At 40.4% G+C, this 24,641-nt stretch overlaps 1 protein-coding gene across 1 annotated transcript; it reads left to right on the forward strand.

Moving 5' to 3' along the window:
- The first annotated feature begins 33 nt into the window (after positions 1-33).
- Positions 34-24,527, forward strand: LOC140947044 (DNA repair protein REV1-like). The gene is made up of 14 exons (XM_073396127.1): positions 34-166; positions 4,575-4,651; positions 6,027-6,079; positions 7,061-7,190; positions 7,598-8,457; positions 9,685-9,972; positions 11,896-12,075; positions 14,891-15,138; positions 15,958-16,053; positions 18,002-18,607; positions 19,215-19,604; positions 20,610-20,682; positions 22,903-23,005; positions 23,908-24,527. Exons 1-14 carry the CDS (start codon positions 98-100, stop codon positions 24,071-24,073), a joined length of 3,339 nt encoding a protein of 1,112 aa, XP_073252228.1. The 5' UTR covers positions 34-97; the 3' UTR covers positions 24,074-24,527.
- Positions 24,528-24,641: the final 114 nt, after the last annotated feature.

Genomic DNA, 24,641 nt, shown 5'->3' on the forward strand with positions numbered 1-24,641 from the left:
CAATTTTTCGGAGAAAAACTGGAAGTAAATTGAAACAAAAATGGCGGGCGACTGCAGGTGAAATCGGCTTAGCTGCGTTTTGAAAGTAACTTTCGGTATGGAAAGGAGACCTGCGAAGAAGAAAGCAGACGACGGAAATGTAATAAAAGGAGACTGGAGTGGCTGGGTGAGTTGTCAGCTGATACCGAGGCTTCTATACGAGTGTACGCAAGAGTTGATTGTACTATCGCGCCAAATTGGCGCAAATTTAATTTGTTCAGGACCTGAACAATCGATGAAAATAGATGATCAGAAAATCAATTGATCAATCGATGGCAAAGATAGTTGTGTCCCATAGCCTGGAGCTTGTTGATTTTGCCACTAGAGTAGTAGAACTTGCCAGCCCCATAGTTTTTTTTGGGAAAAAAATGTTCTATAAGTAGACCTTGTCACAGTACTAGCAGCTAAATACAGGAATTGCATCGACCTGTGATTGGAAGATAAAAATAGTATGTCAGTGGCGATGACGTGACAATTCGTTACGTTAGCCTTTTCAAGAGTAATGGTTTTTTACACGAAAAAGACAGTCCACAGGAAAATACAATATAATATTAAATATTTCTCAAAGACAAACAGTGCAGTATTCTTTTGAAGTCGGCTGACTCGCTAAGAGTCAATGTCTTATCGAAGTTGAAGTTCAACTGTCGCAAATCGGATAACTTCACTGAGTGATTCTGAGATGAAACCTTTTGTCTGCATTCACATTGATCTTAGACTTTATCACTTACATATTGAAGAAAAGCCATAAACAGAGCTTCAATGTCCACGTACACCCGACTGAACCTCGGTGCGATTCCTGCAGATACCGCTGTTCATACTAAATGCAGGAATTGCACTGGACGCGTTCTCGTCCCCAGAGTTCTTTTTTTTTGAAACCGCGACAAGACATTGAGCCCTTTTCAATATAGTCTTCCGACAAAGGTCTGTATTAAAAAAATTAATACTGTTTTTGGAGGGCATGCAATGAATCATGCTAAAGTTTCTATTGGGAACACAAGATAGAGGTACCAGGGAATCACAGGGAACAACTGTGTAAGTGACATAACTTTTTATTTAACTTTGTAGCTAGTGTGCCGGGGAGGGGGGGGGGGGTTCCTATACAATAGGCACAGGGCGGCTCATTAGAAAATTTAGTGTACCAAAGACTTTCTTTGACAGGTGGACCACCTTTTCCCTAAATTTTGCGAGTAAACATGACATGTAACTCTATTAGCTTACATGTAAAACAAGCATTGACTCGTCTTTAGTTTCTTCACAGATTTTTTCCTGCGAAAACTCAACCTCACCCACCCACCCCCTATGGCAGGTCAAATGGTCCTCGCATCTACGTGCTGAAACGCAATGATTATTCGGTTTGCTGAAAAGGGGATTTTTGTTTCTTCCAAAGGACATGATGGGATTTAACCAGGCTGTTTAGGTGACCATTATTTTTACATTGCTGAGGTATTTCAGATTCGATATACTCACCAAGGGGAGCATGTTACACTTGTAAAGTCAAGCAGTAAAAGAAAAAAAAGGCAAAGAACAATCAGCCCGAGGTTTAGATGACCTTTAGTCAGGATCCTATAACCCCTGCTTCAACGTAATTTAACTTCGAATACAAGTGATGTGTTATTTCCAGTGGCCTAAGTCTTGTCCTATCAAGCGAAAATCAAAACGTGAGAAAATCAATTAAAGTTTCCCGCGGCTATTTCATTTATGCCAAGTTGCGCATTCGACCAATGAGCGTCCGGTGTATTCTCGTTCCCAGAGCCCGTCTTTCTTGGTCACGTGCTCTTTTGTTACAACTTAGAGTGACTCTGGGGACGAGAACGCGTCCGGTGCAATTCCTGCATTTAGTATGAACAGCGGTATCTGCAGGAATCGCACCGAGGTTCAGTCGGGTGTACGTGGACATTGAAGCTCTGTTTATGGCTTTTCTTCAATATGTAAGTGGTAAAATCTAAGATCAATGTGGATGCAGACAAAAGGTTTCATCTCAGAATCACTCAGTGAAGTTATCCGATTTGCGACAGTTGAACTTCAACTTTGATAAGACATTGACTCTTAGCGAGTCAGCCGACTTCAAAAGAATACTGCACTGTTTGTCTTTGAGAAATATTTAATATTATATTGTATTTTCCTGTGGACTGTCTTTTTCGTGTAAAAACCATTACTCTTGAAACGGCTAACGTAACGAATTGTCACGTCATCGCCACTGACATACTATTTTTATCTTCCAATCACAGGTCGGTGCAATTCCTGTATTTAGCTGCTAGTGTCACAGTTTTGGGAGCCATCTTGATTAGTAGGCTACCGCATGAGAAATTACTGTCACAAGCCTGACATTTTTAATTGAAACCAACGATAAAAATAACTAATCGACATCTCTTCAGGGAAAGGTGGGGACAAAAAATCTGCCACAAATTAGCAAATACTTATGACAAAATAAAGAAGATAAAACTATAAGAAGATGTAGACAGTGGCAGGTCAGAGTCAAGGGAGGTGGTGGGAAAATTTTTCGACTAAGTGTCCAAGAGATGTCGTTTGTATGTGAATCTAATGTCAAATAATTTCTGTAAAACAGCTGTTCTGAAAAAAAAAAAATGAATTGTACACTAAAGCCGCACAGCAAAGGATTCTAGTAACAAATTTGTGGGTCCCGTACCCATGCTTAAATTTCTCCAGACTCTTGCTTTAGATTTTCCATAAGCTAATATTTGTCTGCAATTTTTCCCAGGAAATCATTACGGCATCGCGCCTGTAGAAACGCGTCGTGAGTAAATGCAAATTTTTGTCAATCAAATGTCACTCCTATTATTTGTAGGTGGAAATTGGTGAAACATCGTTATTGTTTTGGAGACAATAGAAGAACAAAAGATAACAGAAAGATCAAGTTATGCTGTCTTAAAACGTGTTGCGTGACTTTAATCAGTTGCAGCATTTCTCATAACTTTCCCGCATTAAAATGTTGGAATGAAAAGTCTGAAGTTTAGCTTTTAAAATCTTGATAGCCAAAATAAAAAGGGTGCCCAAAAAGGCAAGCATCTGGGAATTCAAAATCGACGTTTTTGTCTCCAGCGAACTCTGGCGGATGAACAGTAATTTGCACATAAGCGTAAGTGAAGCGAAATAGATACAAATTGCCGTGGTTGTAAACACAACGTTTCCTCGACGTTTTTTTTCCTTTTGAAAGGGTAAATTCACATGAAAGAACTCAGCTTGCACAAAATAATATAAAATGAAACGAAGCAAATCGAAAAGTGGTAAAAAAAGTTAGGATATTTCAGTTCAATGGAAAGTAAGTGATTGGGTAGGTGATTTGCCTACTGATAAAAACAATTTCCAGCGCAGTTCAAAACCGTTCGACTTCCTGAATTGTTTTTCTGGAATTCTATACATTCTGCTGGCCTAAATCGTTAAAATGTCTTATGAAGTCAAAAAATTTATCAAGTTGAGCTTTTGCATTTCCTTATAAAACTGAGAGTAGCGCGAAAGCTTTGATCTATTGATTTTCTCAAGTTAAATTACCTTTGTATCGTGGAAACAATACGCTAACACTTGAGTCTTGAATCAAAGGACGCGACATGCGTCGGCTTCCTTTGTGAGCGTGCAAATAGTCATGGGACCCGTGATTTTGCGGGCAACGCGGATCTACAGGTGCCGTTCCGTAATGGTTAGTCAGCAGGAGAAAACTTTTTTACATACAAATGTATAGAACATTTTAAAAAGTGGTTCTAGCGCATGTAGCTGCATGTAATACCCTCAGATTTTTTCAGTAGAATCCTTAGGAGTGAAGCTGTAGTTTTTCATATTTTTTTCAGAAGAGCCATTTTACGGCAATTATTCGACATTAGACACTCATACAAACACTGTAATTTCCCACGCAGTTGCCTACTCATCAAGATGTCTTCCAAAATCGTGGCAGGGTCTATTAAGCTTAATTTATGGGAATCGATTGCTGTTTTTCAATCCTGAATCTGATGTAGAGAAATTAATACACTTATTATTACAATGACTTATTACAGGTAATTGACTAGTGGTGTAATTAATTCATTATAAATCCTGCTCATCAAAAACTTTGTTTGGCTAGTTAAAATGACTCAGGGGCTAGTACATGCTACTGAGTAGCTACAATTGGTTCTGTTCGTTATACCAATTAAAATCAAATTGCTGTAGTGTCTGTTTTACTGTTTTTACTGATTATGCAACAAGAAGAGCTAATAGGATGGCATCCAAGTGGAGTTACAAGGACCAGAATTCAAGTTATTGGGATAAATTTCAGTGAAATTTTGATCAAGGGAAAGAAAATTTAGTTTGAGTGAGCAGGGAATTAGAATTGTCTGAGTTTGAGTTAACCAAGTAAAAATAACTGAAAAGTGGGGGGAAATCCAAGGAAAATTGGAGTTAGCTTGAGTTATTAGGAGTTCGAGTTAACTGAGATCAAGTTATCGGGGTTCTATTGCATATACTACGATTTATCTTATTCCTCACCTTGCCAGCAATAAATTTAATACTAATTTTATAACAATAGTTTGTATCAAAATTCTCATCAGGGTGAATATATGCAAGCGAAAGTACAGAAATTAGATGCTCAGTTTAAAGAGGATGTTCCAAAAGTGCCAGATGATGTGTAAGTCAACTTACTAATTTTATTCATATACATGTATCTGTGTTAGAACTAGGAAGTGAATCTGACTTTTCTACTATGGCTGTGAACTTCACTATGTTATTTTTATTAACCTTGCACCAAGTAACCTATGCCACTCATTATATAATAAAGGGAATAAAGGGAGATATAAAGAATCAACCATGAGAGGACAAACAAGGGTCATTTTTGTGGGTTGGACTTACCAACACAGGGCCGTAGCCAGGAAGAAACTACAACCGAGGCGAACACACGGTCCGTTGTACGAAATCAGCCACATGAAATCTTTTAATATTATCAGTCTGATAAAAAAAAAAAAAAATCGACAGTATTTGGTAAAATTTTACCGAGGCGAGTGCCTCGGTTCGCCTCATACTGGCTACGGCCCTGCAACAGCATCACGTAATCACGCACAAAAATGATCCTTGCTTGCCAACAAGTCCTCAGTCGCTCAATTTTTAGAGCATCAGATCTAGAACACGGAGGGTCATGGGTTTGAATTCCATCTGGGGCTCAAATATTTCTGTGTCCTCTTATGGTAACTGTTGATTTTTATATCTTGCACCCAGTAACCTACATTGTAGTAAATTAGTATGCACTGACCTTCAGAGGTTGCTGATTGTGACAAGAGCCAGACACATGTAAAATCTTGCATTAAAAGTCGTGGTTACGGTGGCTATATTTCCATGCTCACAAGACATTCCCACACTGGCAATGTTCTTTGTGTGAAGACAGAGTTAGCGTATTGTTTCCGTATGATATAAAGGAAATTTGACAGAAGTAAATCAATGCTTTGTCTTACATGAGATGGTTCTGGCCCGGGGGGTACTCTGTATTTCAAGTGATGGGGATGACTGAATGTGGACAAAAATCAAAACCCAAATGAATCCCTAGGGTTTCTAGTGAAACCCAAAAAATCCTTGGACCAAAAATCAGCTCATAAATAAATCCCATGCCGAATATTGTTAAAATGGTATACCGGTATTAACCAGTTTTATGAAACAGATACAATGTAATGCTTTAAATACATCCCCACGATGCCATCTCTTTAAATCTGGTGTATCCCCCCTAGGTTTATGGCATGTTTAAATTGCATTTTGCTCATTTTCATTAGAAACTGTAATCTTTGTCAACCTGTAAATTATTTTAATTCTTGACTTCGTCAAATGTTATAAGAATTTAGCCAGTCGAATGCAAGGGAAACAAATAAGTCAATTCATTTGATTGATGGAAAAATTTGCATTTGCTATTGACACGTTTCAATAAGTGCAATTCTGTAATGAAAATTATACAATGTTCATTTTTTTGTTATTTAACACAAGCTAGAGTCTATTTTCTAATCTTTTGGCCTTTTTTGCAGAGATGTTCCTAAGATATTTGAAAAGGTTGTTATTTACATTAATGGATATACAGGTGATCAACTTAACATGATTTAAGCCATTTGTTTGTTAGGTTTTCTTAATGTACATGGGACCACGTTTACTGAGGGTATTCTCTAACTTGATATTTCGCAGTTACCCATACATGCAGGTCACAGATATGTAAAAAAGGTTACTTAAATATGTTACATATATGTTCTCATGAAGGCTTGTGGATTTGCTACATGTATGTTTGCATACATGTTCCCCTATGTAAATATATGTCCATATATGTGCAGCAATGAAAGATATAGAGGATATTACATGGCCACGCGGAGATACGAAATTTCTCTTCAAGTGTTGAAAAATATTTCACGAGTGAGCGCAGCAAACGAGCAAAATATTTTTTCAACACGAGAAGAGAAATTTCGTATCTCCAAGCAGCCATGTAATGTTCTATTAATGTAAACACCAATGAAATACTAAACCATTTCACTTTAACAGTTTTTTGGTGTGAAAGGCGCGATTTATTACGTAGCCACAGCAACGGTGATATTTTCACGTGTGAAGATATCAAGTTTTCGCGCGAAAGCTCACCTGGTATTTCATTGGTGTTTATGTAATAAAATTATGTTACATGTATGTGACATATATGTGGTTTTGGTAAAGGCTGCCTTCCAATTATTTAACAGTGAGGGATCACTTGATTTCCGAGGACCTCAATAAAGTTGGATCCATTTTCTAACATGCAGTGACTAGCACTGAATTCTTATTGGTGTTTATTATTGGTGGTTGAATGAGTGTCTAGATACTTTGAACTCGGATAACTTGAATTCTCCACTAGCTCGAACTAAATTTCCTTTCCTTTGATCACAATTTCACTGAAATTTACCCCGATAACTTGAATTCCCAGCTAACTCGAACTGTTTTTGGTTTCCTTTCAGAGTTTGCGTTACCGGGGTTCTACTGTATTAGTTTTGGAATACATCCTTGTAGTTTGGCTAATAACCATGCATATTTAATTATTAATTTGCAGTGCCACCAGCTGATGAACTTCGTCGCCTATTGTACTTGCATGGAGGGCGTTGCCAACAGTATTACACCAAACGTTCTGTTACACACATTATTGCCACCAATCTACCAAACAGCAAAATTTCAGAGCTCAGGTAATCTACCGGTACATTGTACATGTACATTGACTTTTGGGCCTGGTAACATGGTGTAGAGGGCTGATTAGCAAGGATGTAAAGGAGTAATGATCGAATTAATAAATTTGAAAACAGTTTCTACCTCAATAAGCTTTTGCTTTGTAAAAGCCATAGTAATTTTTATTCATAATTCTAACTACAATCTTGGACAGAAAAATATGGAACAGCCATCCCCCGTCCCCCCAAAATCAGGGATAAAGCCGCGCAAAGCCAAAACGCGCCATTTTCCCATCCTTGATTTGGGGGGGGGGGGGAGGGGTACAAATTTTCCATCTATTTTGTCCAAAATTGTAGCAAGACTTGTCTTGCGGAACCTTACCTGTACCAGTCCTTTTTGTAAGCATTTTTTCCTGTTTTCTTTGCAGGGATGAACTTGTAGTACATCCGTCATGGATTTTAGACAGCATCAAAGCTCGTGTTCTGCTCCCTGCTACACAGTACCTTCTTTATCAGTCAAGAAAAGCTGCACAGAAAGTTCTAAATTTCGCTTCTAATTCCAAATCAACTTCTACATGTACAATAACTAAACCTTCCCCAATGGGAGTCCCCTCAGTAACAACGTCACCTAGTTCGGGATTGCCCTTAAGGGATATATCTTCTGTGCATTCGTCCGCAATACCTCCCCCCATGGGAGAACCGTCAATGGAATCGCGTGATGAAGTTAGTGCAGACGTTGAAGACTGTGAAACAGAAAAAAATGTTAGTGATCAAGATGAAACAGGAAGAAATAAAGACCTAGTCAGTACCACAAATAATATGCCTCGTGAGAAGGCTGTAATAGCCAATAAAGATGAAAATACTGGACACATTGGAGGAGATTTAAACCTTGAAGCACCAAATTTTACTTTACAAGAAATTACCAGTGTAGATGGAAAGACAACAACGAAAGCTTCTGACAGTGCAGTATTCAAAAAGCCCAGCACAAGTGGCTTGCCCCGAGCTGGCGATGCAAACTTTGTATCAGAATTCTACAACAATTCTAGATTGCATTATTTATCAACTTGGGGAGCAGAATTTAAGAAGTACACAAGTGAAATCATCAAATCTTCCGCAAGCAATGGTTGGAAGGGTAGAGGAGCGGGTCGGGTTGGACCTCATGGCCGGGTGATTATGCATATAGATATGGACTCATTCTTCGTTTCTGTGACATTGCGTGACCAACCACATCTCAGGGGAAAGCCGATTGCTGTGTGTCACGCAGGGAAAGGCAATTCAACTGACCAAGGTGGATGTAGAGTATTATCGAATCAAAAGAGTCCCCCACCCCCCTTGGGTTTGGGATTGAAATGTTACATTTGGTGAACCTTACATTAAACTAAACCTAAACCACACCCCTGGCCACCACAGGCAGACCACCCTCTGTTTGTGTGGCCGTTATTGCAATCTGAGCATTGGTCTGTTATGCTCAATAGAAAAAAAATTAATACAGATGAACATTACGGCGGATTCAGTGCACTCCAAAGTACAGATTTAAATCTAAATGTTCTTGAAAGCAAAGGTCAAGTAAAATGCTAACTTAGTCATCTGTCATGTTTTTTCACCGTCACGAGCTGTTTAAAGCATTATTTTGTGAGATGATTAATTATTTGACCGGTAGCTTAGAGTGGTTTGCCTGTGCCGCCACTTTCCTTCAAGGAGTTACGAGGGTCGTGTTTTATACTTTGTCCAACTGTTCGCAACCAGTACAACAAGAAGATAAATCCCCTAAGAATAATTATTTATTACTGCTATCACTATACTTATCCGTCACACAGTGTCCCCCAGCTGTGTGTTGCTGATAAATCCTACTTAATGAAGAGTAAAACGAATGTCTTGTCTATTGTTGGTGCTGCAAAAGCTTGACGGATCCTTTGCCCTTGTTTAGCCCAATTGTCCAAACAAGCCTCATTTGCCCAAAAAACTCACTGGTCAAGGGCACCTTAGAGGGTTGGGGGGGGGGGGGGGGGGGGGAGTTATCTCTTGTAAAGGATGGTTTTCACTTGCGACAGAGTCGGAGGTGGAGTCGGAGTTGGAGTCGTAAGTGGAGTCGTAAGAGCGCTTATGACCTAGTGAACATCAAAAACCGGAGTCGTAAGCGGCGTCATAAGCGCGACGGAATCGGAGTCGGAAGAATCAGGACGTTTCCATTTTCTTACGACTCCTTCGCTTAAGTTCCGCTTATGTTCTAGTGAAAACCAGATTGTTGGAGTCAGAAGCAGAGGCGGAAGGATAAAGCAATCACAATGCACGTTCCCACGCTTTGTGATTGGTCTAGTTCTTCCGCTTCTGCTTGCGACACCGACGACCCAGTTTTCACTAGATTGTGAAGTTCTACGCTTCTGACTACGACTCCGACTCCATCGCTAGTGAAAACCAGCCTTTTTTGCCCGCCTTTGGCCTAATCGTCCTAATGCTTAAGACAATACCCTCTCGCAAGAGAAGATTTATTACTGATTATAATTATTTTTCCCAGCATCTGCAAATAACCCTTACACGTCACCGAAGACGTCATCGTCATTTTTTAACTCGATGTCGGAGATTGCTTCATGCAGTTATGAAGCCCGAGCTGCTGGTGTTCGCAATGGAATGTTCCTGGGTCCAGCTCGTAAACTGTGTCCCGACATCCACTGCGTTCCTTATCAGTTTGAGGACTATCGGCAAGTATCACAGAAGCTTTATGACATTTTGGTCTCGTACAGTCATGAGATTGAAGCTGTCAGCTGCGACGAGGCTTACATCGATGTATCCGAGGCATTAGAAGGTATGAACCGGAAATATATTGGTAAATCGCTTTCTTATGGTTGATTCTTTACATCTCCCTTTATGTCCTTTATAATTGCGTTCGAGGTACGAGAACGCAACCCCTAATTTGTGTAGGGTGTTTTGTGCATTATTGGGTGTCTTGTGCAAGTAATAAGGGAGGTTTTTGAGATTGCATTTTCGTCGTCGACACACATTTGCCTCGCTGTGAGGCGCTTGCCTACGTTTTGCCTCACTTTGACGCGCTAACTCGTGTGGTGATTTTTGTGTCCTCGGCGTTCATCTTTCAAAGGTTTTCAGTCTGAGATCTGATATTCTGTCTTCGTAAAGCGTTCATCTTTAAAAAAGTTTGCCGAATCTTCGTAAAGCGTACATCGATCTGTGTTTGCTGAATCGTCCAAAGCGTTCATCTTTCAGAAGTTTGCTGTTAAATATTAATTTGGATTAAGCCTTCATATTTTTCAGCATGGTTCGTCATTGTCTTTGGAAAATGTCTGCGACTCCTGGTGCATGCATCAAACCGGGCTTAGTTCGGCGGCCGTTGTGCCACAAAGTAAATTTACCGAAATGTGTAGCTCAGCGGCGCCAGTGGATCATGACTTGTGATATTTTCGGCACCGGACAAACGAACATTTTAACTCTATGTTATTTATTAGGAAAAACTTATAAACCAGCCCACTGTAGCGCCACTCTCGAGTCACTGAAATCAACACGCTCGACCAAATTACTGGAAAAGTTATGGACGTGAGCCGCACACACATTCCATTGAAGGCTTTGACAGGGTTAGTGCGAAGTTTGAATTCAGATGTGAAAGCTTTTCAAACAGTAAATTCAATGTAATTCATTTTGTCAACAAGTTGATGATTGGATGCTCTTAAAAATAACAGAGGAAATTATCCGAAGAAATGTTTTGGAAGAAAGAAAAAGAATCCCTGGTTAAGCACTAATCGGCCTTTGAGCAACTACGCCCTGTAACTCGCGCCAGTAAAACAAAATGTTCTATTTACACGCCCGACGCACTCTGGCCAATGTCTCCTCCGATTACAAGCACTTGACACCGAACCATATGATATCTTTTCAAAACCTTCTTATAATGATGTCACAGTTTAAATAGAGGTTTCGCTGTACGCAACCCTTACGTTCAAAACATGATATGCCATAATCATATTTATCTATATCGCAACCACACTTCCCCCTCAACTACTACCTCTACGCCTAACAAACTTATCGAACGCACTTTCCTAACCTCCGATTACTCCTAGTATTAATATCAGTGGCATAGGTTGGTCGGCTGAAGGCTCCTTCAAGGGTGACGTGTTTCCGGTTTTCATTGATTGCAGGCTCAGGTCCATAATGAAAAGGCCACTTAATAGATAACTTGTTCGCCTCGTCCGTTCGGTCTTTACAGGGAAATCTCTCAGACCTCGTCCTTGATGTATTGACCGAGCGACCGTCCTCGGTCTGAGATTTCCCCGTAATGACCTCACTATCGGTTAACAAGTAGTATGTAAATCAAGGAAACTTACTCTGACAGCCTTTTGACCAAGCAAAGTAAAAGTAATTTGCAGGTGCTGTCAAATCAATCAAGACATTTTTTCCCTTCAGTTGGTTCAATGTCAGTGTACTTGCCAGATGTTCATTAACATACATGACCATCTCCAAAGACAAGATAACATAACGAAACAAATTGAACCAAGGCTAAATTTGAGACGCAACATATATATATATATATATATTTTTAATCACGTTTAAAGTGCTTTTTTAAATTCATGTGAAGACTCGCTCAATACTACCCGCAATGTCTGAAAAGGACATACATGTATACAGAATATAGTCCGCGTTAAAGCACTAACAAAGCGGCAACGAACCGACCATCTGACCTGTTAAATGGTCCTTATCAGTTGCTTCATTTTATTATTCATAGAGGGTGAAACCCCTACCCAGCTTGCAGAGAAGATTCGCGCAGAGGTCAAGGAAGCGACGCGCTGTACTGCATCTGTTGGTATTGGCTCCAATGTTCTACTCGCTAGACTGTGCACCAGAGTCGCTAAACCTGACGGCTGCTACCACCTTTCACATGAAGATGATGTTAATCAGTTTATGGGTAAGTAATGTATCAGGTTTTATAGGGACGCCTACGTTGATAAATTCTACAGCAGAAAATGTCTGTAACTCTGAATGGAGGGACACTCCACTTTAAAGACCAGATTATTTAGCTTGCCTAGCGAGTGCGTTGTATCGCACGTGACTCCGTAATTCGACTGGTGCTTTTGTTGTCTTTGTTTAGGCTCAAAAGCCTGCGATATCTATTGTTTTTTTCAGAGGACACGCTTGAGAACACAGGGAGCCCACACAATGTGTGTGTGTAACCGGTTGTTATTTTATAGTAAATGTACTGGATTTACCGTTTGCTTCACCTATAACGATATATCACTAAGTATGTATATAAATCAATGTTAAATAAGCGTTGAATTACCTTACCTGTGGTATATCGTCGCCCTTTTACCTCAAAAGCGGTTTTTGAGCCACTTTTGAAGGATTTTGAGTTCGCCGTTTACTGTTCCTAATAATAGAAGGACTTTCTTTCATTAGGAACAGTAAACTGCGAACTAGCGATATATCGTTATAGGTGAAGCAAATGGTAAATCCAGTACAGTTACTATAAAATAACAATCGGTTACACACACACATTGGGTATCCTGTGCTTCAGACAATTAAGCTTGAGAAAGTCAAACAAAAGAGCATGTTATAAGCCCCGTGCAAAAAAACAACAACAACAACAACAACAACAACACACTTTCAGTGTGCGTAAAAGTAGGCAAGGCGTGTTATCTAAAGCTAAATTTCCTGTATAAAAACGAACCGTAAAAGATTACAAATGACACCCTTTTCTGGGCTTATGCGGGCGAGTAATCGAGAAAGAAAAAGTTCTACCTCGTGTTGATCGCAGCGATTATATGGAAACATATCTCCAGCAATAGTAGGCTCATAGCGACAGCAAAACTACCAGAAATTTGTAGGTAAGACCGTAGAAGCTTGGAGATTTGGCACATAATTTCTGTTGTGGGCGTGTACCTGATTTTTTTCAGTTCTCCATCAATGCGTGTTCTAATTGGTTACTTCAAGATCACGCGACATCTGGCATTAACACGTTTTCCCGCCAAAATTCTCTGTGTACTGTTACACGCGAATGTTGACCACTCGCAGAGATTTACTTTAATTCATTTCTACATGTAAAAGTTTTCCTTCATTGGCTGTTTAACAAATAACTTTTTGACTGGTCTCGTGGAAGGGGGAGTGCCAGCTTCCCAACAATTCACAAAGCGCGTGATCGACGCTGGAAGTCGTTCTCTCATGCATGTACTGGGGCTTGTTTCCTGAATGTTTATTGCAGGCGACAAGCGGAGCCCGCAATCCCCATCTCCAGGTTGTTATTACGCATGGGTCGCATGTATGTAGCCTGCATTCGTTCGGACCTCTACTAAGAATGAATGGAATGCACAGAGCGTAATTTGATCACGCTCGTTTGGACGTTCTATCACTTGTAATCTGGTGACGCGTGTTTTGACCATCTGTCACGTGAAACTTACGCAAAGCACAGATATGAAGCAAAAGCGTTTTGAACTTCGATTGTTGTTGCCCGCACTCCGTAACCTTTGGTTATTACTAGATAACATATACATGCACTTGTTACGAATGACTTTATTAGTAAACACAACCTATAAACCATTTTTGTGACCCCTTACGGCCTGAACGGAACTTGAAATAGTACTGTCAATTTTTACGTTGGTTCCTGAGTTTGCGAGAAATCGATTTAAGAACGTTGTTTTTGTAATACATTTACTCCTACTTCGCCAGCAGTCTGTTGCTGTTAAAACAAATAAAAAAATACTAAATTTCCATTACTTGCCCTTTATTTTTTATTTTTATTTATTTTATTATCATGTTGCCATTCAAGTTAAATATATTCATAAAATTGAAATACAAAGATGAGGCAAGGGAGCCTAAGGAAGCCAATAAGGCTTATGAAAAGGACCACCTTTAAAAATATATTACCTAATTGATAAATAAAATACTGGCATCGGCAAGACAATTTAACTATATAAGCAAATATAATTTCTTTACAGCATAGAAAATGATCATTAAATAGGATAAAATAGATTAGGCTGAACGTGCAAGTGTACAAACGAAAAAGCAAAAGTGAGAAAAAATAATGCAACAATGTACGAGAAAAAAAGTGAAAGAAACGAAAAACTACACACAAGCATTTAGCTAGAAAAGTAAAGTGTGCGTATACCAAGAAAAAGACTTTAGTTTAGAAGTGAACATAGCAATACTAGAGGCATTTTGAATTTCAGAGCCCTTGGCAGTATTTATAGCACTAATTTTCGTGGGGCTGAGCAAACTCCTGAAGCATAGAATTTATGTCAAACTTAATGGGGTTAAGAATCCCAACTGGCTGGAGACAAACTAGTTGACCATATTCCAGCTTGGTTTGCGGATTTCAACTGAGGACTACCGAGAAGAGGTCCAGCTAGCGGTTAAGGCGGGACTTGACTTGGGGCCTCCGAATTGCAAGTCCAGCGCTGCAACTGCTAGGTCGTGCTACCTCCGTAAAGTTCAAAGAGACTTTTGCTTGTTGAGAAGGAACCTTCCAGTAGTGGACTTCTGATTCACCGCAGTGCGTTTGTGGAAACCAGTATTTGTAGATTCTCGTGACATTACATCCACTCACCAATTAAGAAGTGAGAAGTAAGAAGGGAACTGGAGCCGAAAGGCGTCTCGCGATTGCTTCTGGGATCGTTACTGCCCCTATTAACATTCCCAGAAGTCTTTGCGAAAGTTATGTCGACCCAGGCTCTCTTTCGTCTGTAGCCCTTGTTGTTCTCATCAGATTTTTTCTCTCTCTTTTTTTCCAGCTTCCCAGAAGGTTGATGATCTGCCAGGAGTCGGTTGGAGCCTGGGAAAGAAACTTCAAACTCTGGGGGCGGAGACGTGTGCAGACTTACAGAAATTTAGCTGCCAAGCGCTTCAGAAAGAGTTTGGTCCCAAGACTGGTCTCCTGTTGTATCAGTATTGCCGAGGTATAGACGATAGAAATCTTAAAACTGAGCGAGAGAGGAGATCTGTATCAGCTGAGATTAACTATGGTATCCGCTTTACAAAGGTAAGGTGGGATTTTGTTTAGTCTTGGCGCATTTTCCATTTACCACCAAAAAAATTCCTGAGAATTCGATGGAAATGTCTATTGAGAGAAAATCGTGTTTCATTTGACACGAGTTCCATTCGTTTGCTGCTCCCCTCAAAATTCAATACACTCGTCATTAGCCTCGAACTGTAAGAACTCGTGAAAGGAAGAGGCGTTTCCTCCACCTATCCCGGAGAATTTTCTTGTGGAACGCTACAAAGAAACGTGTGTTCCGTTTGCATATCAACCGGAAGTTCCGAAATCTCTTGGTTAATGAAAAGTGCCCGTAATATCATTTCTAACAGTGTTTACGAGACGTCAACTTTCATCATGGGGATTGAAGAAATTACTCTTCAACGGTGCTGCCTCCTACAATTAGGTGTTGCTTGCATGTGCCGTTTGCTGAGATGCTTTTAGGAAGTAGATCTATTCACAGCTCAGTAGAATGAAAAAACAATAATGGCGAAGGGAAGTGGAGAAGGTAAAGGAAGGAAACCCTTGTGCTTTGTACCCTCCGCACTCTCTTCAGTTCCCCTCGCGATTTTTTGCTCCGTTCTCTATGTTGCATTGCCCTCCCGTCCCTAAAAAAATATGTGGATACCCCTTAAAATAGACTTACAATATAGCTGTTTGAATTCTCGTCTTCTTATGTTTTTCGCATTCCAACCAAAGACAGTGCATGGTTGTTGACTTAGATACTAGCAGAGTTTTGACCAGAAAACATCCTAGATGCCTTTAATGGAAAACAAACCAGCGAGCGAATCGCCGCTGATCGTTTTATTTCCTGTATTATTTTAGGAGAGCGAAGCGATTCAGTTTATCAATGAACTGGCCGACGAGGTTCAAAAGAGACTAAAGGCACTTGATTTGAAAGGAAGGTGCATCACTCTAAAGGTAAAAGGATCCACGTTTTACCTTGTGTATGTCTGTCTGTCTGTGGTTCCAAATGAAATCCTATAGTTATACAGTTTACAGATACATTGCATACTTTCTAGATTACTATTGAATATTTAAGTGGAGAAAACTGAAAACAAGACAAGAACCTAAATGGCTGGTAAGGGAACTGTTTCCTCGCCCTTTCTTCCAAGCCCCTGGGCCGAGTTGTTCAAAGATGGGTGAAGATAACCCAGGGTTAGTGCGAAATTAAAACTCAGAAATGAAAGCTATAAAAGTAAATTTAGTCCCTGTCTCATTCTTTTCGTCTACAATTGGATGATTGGATGCTCTAAAGAGAATGGAAAAAAATTATCCGAAAAAATGCTTTTGAAAAAAGAAAAAAAAACCTAGATTTAAATTTAACCCCGGGTTAGCGCTAATTGGCTTTCGATCAACTGGCCCCACAGTTGTTCTAAAGGTGGATAGGTCTATTCATTGGATAAATATCTATCCAGTGGATAACGCAATTGGTTTCCTTAATACTTATCCACTAAATTAAAGTGATTTAACTGCTGGATAGCGCTACTCACTTTTGAACAATTTTTGTTTGCTGCGGTTCTAAGAATAGCAGCAAATACACCTTTTGCTGTTCATTACGAGAAAGTACGCATTCATTTGCGTGAAAAGGCGACCAACAGCGCGAAGATACATTCATTAGCGCGAAAAACCGAACATTTGCGCGTAAGTCAGATTCGATAACGATTTTTGCATTTTAATCAACATTCAATAACATTTTTGGGCGTTGATTTGCGTCATTCGACATACAAAAGAGAAAAATATACTTTGATTAACGCCAACATTCGAGTCATTAACATTATCTTGAAAATCATTAAGGACAATAGACAAACATCTAAGTGCAAACGCTATTCATTAGCACTTTTATGACACTGTTTGCAATTCAATAGCATGAAATGCAAAAATCGTAATTGAATCTGATTTATGCGCAAATGTTCGTATTTTCGCGCTAATGAATGTATCTTCGCACTATTGGTCGACGTTTCACGCAAAAGACTGCGTATTTTCTCGTAATTAACAGCAAAAGGTGTAATTGTTTTCACGGTTTCAACTTATTGACAGCTGTCACGGAGACTCAGGTATAAAGGGCCGGGATTTTACTGAGGTGAATCATTTTAAGCTGACATCGCTGCTTGATTATTTCGTTTTTTATGCCTTTTCCTTTTTGTGTACTTTAAATTGGCTGTAGTACGTCGTTCATGTTCTCATTTGATCCAGTGCAGCAGTGCGTTTTCCTATTTAACAAGGAGTGATTCATTGTTTAATTTGTTCGCCGTTCCAACAATAGGGAATAGGGAAAACGTATGGCCAGTACAACGCCTATGCTCAAAGCCAGTTGTTCTATGTTCTCACGTGTTCAGTGGCATCACGTGAAAATGTTTCCGCCCTTAACGCCTGTCTCATGTCTCACCCTAACTGTTCTTAAAAGCAGTTTAGGCTTGGTTTCCACATAATGGTCCTGGATCTCCTCCATACCTGGGGCGATTTGGACATGTCGAATGACTATATGGACACAACCCTGTATATATGTACACCTTGGTTCTATCCAGGCAATTGCGAGCGCCCTAATCGTTCGTGCTGTGCGTAGACTACGTGCGGTCTCCCTTCTTTGCTCAGTGTGACATCAAAAGAAAAATTAAAAACAAGAGACTGCTCGCTTTTTGTGTCTTCCGGTATGGAATCAGAAGTGTTTCAAACGTCGCTTGGAAACAGATAAATAGTGTTTCCTATTTTTTTTCCTTTCTTTCCTTTTCTTGTCCTTCTTTACTCTTTTTGGTTGGAGGTTTATTTGTCCTTTGGCGTCTTTACATAGATCAAACGCCAAGAAACTCATGAATAGCGAAATCGCTCTATTGCGGTTGCCCTAACCGTTTGCTTTTTTCTGGTACAGATGAAAGTGCGGAAAGCAGGAGCGCCAACCCCGCGAAAGTTTATGGGTCACGGAATCTGTGATAACATAGCTCGCTCCTGCACGTTACCGTCCGTCACGGATGATTCACAAGTTGTAGCGAAGCAGTGTCACGCTCTCCTCAAGCAACTGAATGTCGCTCCAGAAGATATACGAGGCATGGGGATACAAGTCAGCAAGTTGGATGAGAAGAATGCCTCTTCTGGTGCGAAAAATGTGAGATCTTTGTTTGATTTTATGAAACCACAAGCGAACACTAACGAAGGCGCCGTGAAAGTTGTTGCCTCAGAAAGAGAAGATGGAATCTCTGAAGAAGTCCGCGCGCCTGTTGAAGGAAGACGTCCTGAAAATGAACAGAGCAAACTTCCACCGCTACCAAGATTCTCTCCCCAGAAAACTCAGCAGACACGTGATTGCTCGTCCGAGAAAAGACTTGGTGACCTGGGGGAGAGTCTATATTTGCCATCGCCGTCCCAGATTGATCCTTCTGTGTTTGAAGCTTTACCTGAGGATATTCGAAGAAGTATTGAAAAATCTTACGCTGCTAGAAATCAGAGGATTTCACTTCCTCGGGCTGAAAGACAAGAGGTTAGTAAAGGATATTCTCCCTATAGTAATAATCATCATAATCTTTATCAACATCGTCATCCTCCTCCTCATCCCTATGATGATGATGATGATGATGATTATGATGATGATGATGATGATGATGATGGTGATGATGATGATGATGATGATGATGATGATGATGATGATGATGATGATGATGATGATGATGATGATGATGATGATGATGATGATGATGATGAGAGTGTTCCCCTGGTAAATTTTATATCGTTAGTTATTTCATCGTTATCGATATGTGTGGAATGTAGACAGAATTAGTATCTATGTTAGAGAAGCATTTGATATTGTCTTTTTGTTGTTGTCTGTTTGCTTTTTCTTGAAGTCAAGACAGCGACTTTGATTTTCAGCTGTAAGAAGAGTAACTTCGTTACAGGGAAAGCTTTTCTGTTCCTAAGTGAGAGTTCAGGCACCTCTCTATATGTGTGTCTGTAATGCTGGTGGTGGTGGTGGTGGTCGTGGTGTTGGAGGGGAAGGGGAGTGGAGCACCATTTGACAATCTTACGGAAAATAGTGAACTGTAAGCAGTTTAGTGACTTGTGGTTTGATGCGGAGGTTTTTTGCGTTACAGGAAGAAGCATTTGAACCTCAGCAGCCTCCGCAACAAAAAACCACCAAAAGCAAACAAAGTAAGGCAGCGGCCAGACCTACTCGAACTCTATTTCAAGCAAGCACTTCATCGGAAGCAGCTCCTAGTACATCAGATCTTCTACCATCACCGTCCCAAATCGACCCAGAATTCCTGGCGGCCCTTCCAGATGACGTCCGAGAAGAACTTGAGCAGGCCTATAAACTAAAGGATTCAAATATTACAGGCAATCGTGCCCAGGCTGAAGCTTCGAGTGCCCCGGTTTTGCCTGTGGAGAGAGGCCTAGGAAATGATAAAGGGGCTCTCCAGTCAGGGGCTATTCAAAAAGAAGAAACTGAAAAAGGCAACCGTCCTCCATCAAAACAGAAACAGGTAAATTTAATCCGTTATCATAAGGACCACTGGGCACTAGGCCGACGTCAAATACAGTCAAATCGCGTCAATACGTCTCCGAGGGGGCCATAGTAAGTGTCGGTATGAAGCGGGTTGAATTTAGAGAAAATGTAAGGAGTTTCTTTCCCCAGGGACAAAGCAAACTGGTTAGAATAATGAGGTGTCTGTATAAAGTGGGTGTCCGTAAAGCGGGATTTGACTGTACAATTGTAAGTGACAGTCACCGTTGCCTCTCTTGTTTCGTGAATGGGCGATACCAAAACACCCCGTAGATAATGTTAAAAATAAGGTGAAATAGAAAGGATTCTCTAGACAGTCTCAGAAAGATCAGAGATCAATCCATGTCAAAAGGTCAGGAAAGTGCTTCAGGTTCCCTTATTGTAGATGTATCAGTTATACAAAACACCTGCACCTGCACCTATCCCGTAGTCATGGTGACCGTTGGGGCGTCACGGATCTAGCAACCCTTTCCCTTCATTTGATTTTGTTTTCAGATTCTCTTAGGGCGTCGCAAAACTTCAACCCTGTCCACTCAGAGATATTATTCTCATAACGCATCTTTTGTCAGCCTCTTCTTCTCCCTCCTTGCTCTTTTCCTTGTAAAATTGTCGTGGCAAGCCCTGCTGGTCTTGATACATGCTTAAACCATTTTAGCGTGCGTTTCTTTAGTGTGGTTGAGATGTCATCATAGGGCCCGATGGCTTACCTGATTCTGTCTCTGACTGCATCGTTAGTGATGTGGTTTCTAAACAGCAAACTGCAGTAAATTTGTAATTTGTAGCAAATGAGCTTGCTACTATTTTAGTGTGTCTATAGTTCTACATCTAAATTTATATATAGACGGTCGAGGTGTCCTAGAAATGGCACCGACTGTTCGCAAAAGGAAACTTGCTTCGCCTTGGTGGGCAAGAATCATCCTCCTTCAAATCTTTTCCTCCTGTTTCGTTTTTTCACTTAGCTGTTACAAACATTTCTTGTCATCAGGCGAGTTTAGGAGAAGCCATTACACTTCCAGAAGTAAAGCAGGTCATCAGACAATGGACTGAAGCTTATGAAGGTAGGAATTGTTAGGACTTGAAGTGTTTTAAGGGACTGAATGACCGGTAGCACACAGTTGGCCACATAGTCAAGAACCCGCATTAATACACCACAGACGATTTTAACACGTGACCAAGTTTTCCCTTTACTTGGCAAGTACTATTTATTTCATGTACAAAAAATATGTAGTTTTATGCCACGTTCATCCATGCACATAATGTATTTTGAACAGGTTTTATCTCCTCCTCTCCTGAATTGAGAAATTTCCAACTTGCATCTCGCATTTGCCGTTTGCCGTAAACGTGATTCTAAAAATCTCTATTTTCTTAACAAGGCACAAGCACTTCCTTCGAGAAGTGTGTTAGTTACGTCAGTACGCTCAGTCACACTGGAAAATAAAAGTTAAAAGGTTTTAAAATTCCTATTTGTTAACAAACCTTGAGTAGCAGCACAAACAAACCAGATGAAGTTGGCAAGTTTCCAGGTTCAATACGCTTCTATGTAAAGCGATCAATACTGAGAACACTTGTGCTCCGTTTCGTTCAGTTGCGTCTCGTTGCAATCGGCGAAAAGCTGGTCCCTCTTGCTGGTAATGAAGATGAACGCAAGTAAAAGCAAATCGACTCAAACTTGTACAATTCCTGTCCTAAAGACGTTGCAAGTTCAGAACTATTTCTCGAATATCTAATACCCCATTACAGTGTTCTTTAGATGTGCTTCACAGTAAAGGCCCGAGAAAATAGCCCGTATCTTGGGACGTCATCACTGATTTCCCTGTGAAATGACGCCTGAGGAACAACTGTAGAAATTCGAAACTGATGACGCATCCTTACTGAGATCTGGGTACTGCCTCTCTTTGATTAGTTAATGCCAATTTCCCACGCAACTCTTCAATCAGAAGCACAACCAGGCAATCGGAAATGTTGAGAACACCACTCTTCCGCACTGCCTGTGGCCAAAGGTCCTTCGAATATAGAGCAACGTTTTTTGAAATAAGTTGTAACCAGAACTCAAGCTAAGCGAATCAGTTCAAAATTTTAAGCGTCAACTTAGACGACTTTTTCTGGACGCCTCCTTTAGTTAGTTAATTATTTTTCGGGTTTTTAGCTTTCTGTGTTCCAAATGTTTATTGTAACATTAGGGCCGTTTATACGAGAGAAAATAAGTCGCGGCTTACTCTGGCCTCGGCTTGCATAAGACGCGAAAGGAACCATTTATACGAGTACGGCTTATATTAGACGCGAACTGCTCGTATAAATGGTTCACGGCTTAGTTCCCGGCCTGGGCCCAGTTGCTCGAAGCGTGGTTAGCGTCAACCAGCGTTTAATACCTTGACAACGTATTGGTTTTGATACTGCTTAACCAATGGTTAAAGCTAACCATGCTTTGAGCAACTCAGCCCTGGTTGTACTTTTAATAAGCGTAGATTTGAAATTAAAATCGGAGAACTTACGCTTGCCGAGGTAACGCAGACATCGAGCTGCCCCTCTCGGCCGTGAAGGTCTGGGATATAATTGAAAACAGAGCATGCGCAGCAGTCGTTCACGGCTTCAGCAAGCCGCGGACAACGTTTGAGTGCATTTATACGAACACTTTCACGTCCAAGGTAAGCCGCGGCTTGGATAAGCCCATCCCAAAACCCCTCGGCCAGGATAAGCCGCGGCTTGAGCTGGCCTTGGGTTGAATAAGCCGTGAACATAGATTTTGTACCATTTATACGGGATGTTCGCGTTTTATGTAAGCCGCGGCTTAATTTCTCTCGTATAAACGGCCCTATTGACTCTGAAAAGCCTTGTGGGGACGAGCCCATAAAATACGTATGTATGTAACCCAGATCTGGGTAGTGAACGTCATCAGTATGGAACTTCGACGTTCGTTCCTCAGACGTTGATAGCCCACGTTCGTCATATTAAAATTCTGACATGACTCTGAGGCTTTCAGGTCAATTTTCTATATTTGGTTTGATTTTCTTTGGGCTCAAGTCTTTTTTGGGAATTGCGAGACAACGGAGTCATGAAAAATTTACAATTTTGTCCCTAAAGCCTCGGAGTCGCGTTAGAATTGTAATATATCGAACGTGTGCTATTCACAAGGTAACCAATGGTGGCGTCACGAAATGTCGGCAGTTTTCTTGGACTACACAGTAACGTCCTTAGAGGTATAATTCGGCCCTTTTGGGTGAATATGAAATTGGCGTAGTGTTTTTTTTATGATCTTTGCCGTGATTGTATATCGGCAGCTCCTTTGGAAGAAGACGTGGAAGTGTTAAGTGCTTACCTTATACAGCTTGTTGGAACACAAAACTTAGAGCAGCTTTGGAAAGTCTTGAAGTTTCTTGACAGGTATGCTACGAATTTTTGTTGTTGTTTTAACCATAAAATTGGAAATGTCGTGTTGATAAGGAGTGAAATACGGGCATACAAGGTTTACAGGGATACGGGCATACAGGGCACACAGGCATACGGGCACACAGTGCTTACGGGGCGTGGTCGAGTGTTATGGGATATACAGCGAGGGTTAGAAATAAAATGAGAGAAAGGGGAATGTAGGGGAAATTATTTGTTGAATCCACCAATAGACTGTAAAACGGCCCGTATTTTTGCTTAATGGAGAACGCAAGAACAGTCAAATAAAAAGTCTGGAGCGAGAGTGAGGCTCGCGCGCCTTGCGCGCCTGAGACTTAAACGCTGTCGGCGTTTCGCGCCTTTAAAGAACGTTTGTAGAAAAGAAAAAAAAAAGCATTGTTTTTGGAGTCTAATCCACGACCAAGGTGGAACTTAAACCGTGGATCAAAACGAAAGCTGCGATGTGCAAACAGGTATAAGATGTCCGATTCTTCTCACCTTTTGAAAGCACTCCCTACCTTCTCCACCCTAATATTTAAATTGTCGCCAGTAATAATGGTAGTTTCATGGTGTTGCGGAAGGGTGCAATCACCAAATGACGCCATACAAAAGATTTAAAAAAAACAATTCAATGATAATAACTACACAACAACACAAGATTGAACCAACAATGGCTTCCTCAACACCAAGAAACATCCCCTGTAATGCGGAGAACATTCTCCTGACTGGGGTAGGGAGAGGCCCTGTAAGGGAAAGGTCTTACCAAAAGTCGAGCAATTCACGCGAGCAGGTCAAATAACTTATTCTAATTACTAATTTCTACTAGAATTATTTTCTCACAAAAATGAAACTTTTTCTTCGTTTTTTAATATGATGATTCTCGTCTGTTTTGCTTAAAGGACGGTTGATGGTCGCGAAGAGTGGCAGATTTCTTGTTGTACCGTGTTAACTCAAGTTCAACAAGTCCTCAGCCAGAAATATCACACCAAACTTTCTGTAAATTCTTTAAAATTTGCCAAGTTAATTCGCGCAAGAACGTTTTTGGATTCACTCCTGAATAACTAAACTGGTTGAGTATTAAATCCATATGTGCTCTTTTTTAATAAATAACTGAATATCCCGCCGGTTTTTTGAAAACGAGCCTAGTGGAAAAGTGGGGCCAAAAGGCAGGGGTTTGTTTGCGTCCTATAATCCCGAAAATCACACTAACGAAAGAAAAGGATAGAAAAAACAGCAAAGAGCGAGAATAACGAATGGAGGAGGAGAAGATGAAGAAACAATTTTAGGCCATATGCACGATGATGTCATTTTACTACTAAGACCAGAATCCTTTTCGTTTTTCCTTTCATATTTAAATTTTGTAATCCCAGTGAGGTTTAAATAACAAAAGCCCTAATTTGCACAAGAAAGCAAAACCCTGAAGGATTCTGGTCGTAGTACTAAAATGATGTCATAGTGCAAATGGTCTATTGTTGCACTATTAGAGTTTATATTGGCTACTTTGGAGGCAGGTTTTGAATAAACAAAACTGCATGACGGAAAAAGTCTATTTGGCTGTAACGTTTTCAAAAATTCTGCCGGATATAAGATAAATAATGTTCAAAAAGAAAGATAGCAACAATAATAAAGACAA

The sequence above is a fragment of the Porites lutea genome, chromosome 1 (assembly GCF_958299795.1).
Source record: "Porites lutea chromosome 1, jaPorLute2.1, whole genome shotgun sequence".
Classification (NCBI taxonomy): Eukaryota; Metazoa; Cnidaria; class Anthozoa; order Scleractinia; family Poritidae; genus Porites; species Porites lutea.

What these genes read in the sequence shown, in the direction of transcription:
- LOC140947044 (XM_073396127.1), top strand. Translation starts at nt 98, where the DNA reads ATGGAAAGGAGACCTGCGAAGAAGAAAGCAGACGACGGAAATGTAATA. An exon ending in CCAAAAGTGCCAGATGATGT is followed by an intron (nt 4,652 to 6,026) that starts GTAAGTCAACTT and finishes CCTTTTTTGCAG; the next exon opens with AGATGTTCCTAAGATATTTG. An exon ending in CTCCATCAAAACAGAAACAG is followed by an intron (nt 19,605 to 20,609) that starts GTAAATTTAATC and finishes TCTTGTCATCAG; the next exon opens with GCGAGTTTAGGAGAAGCCAT.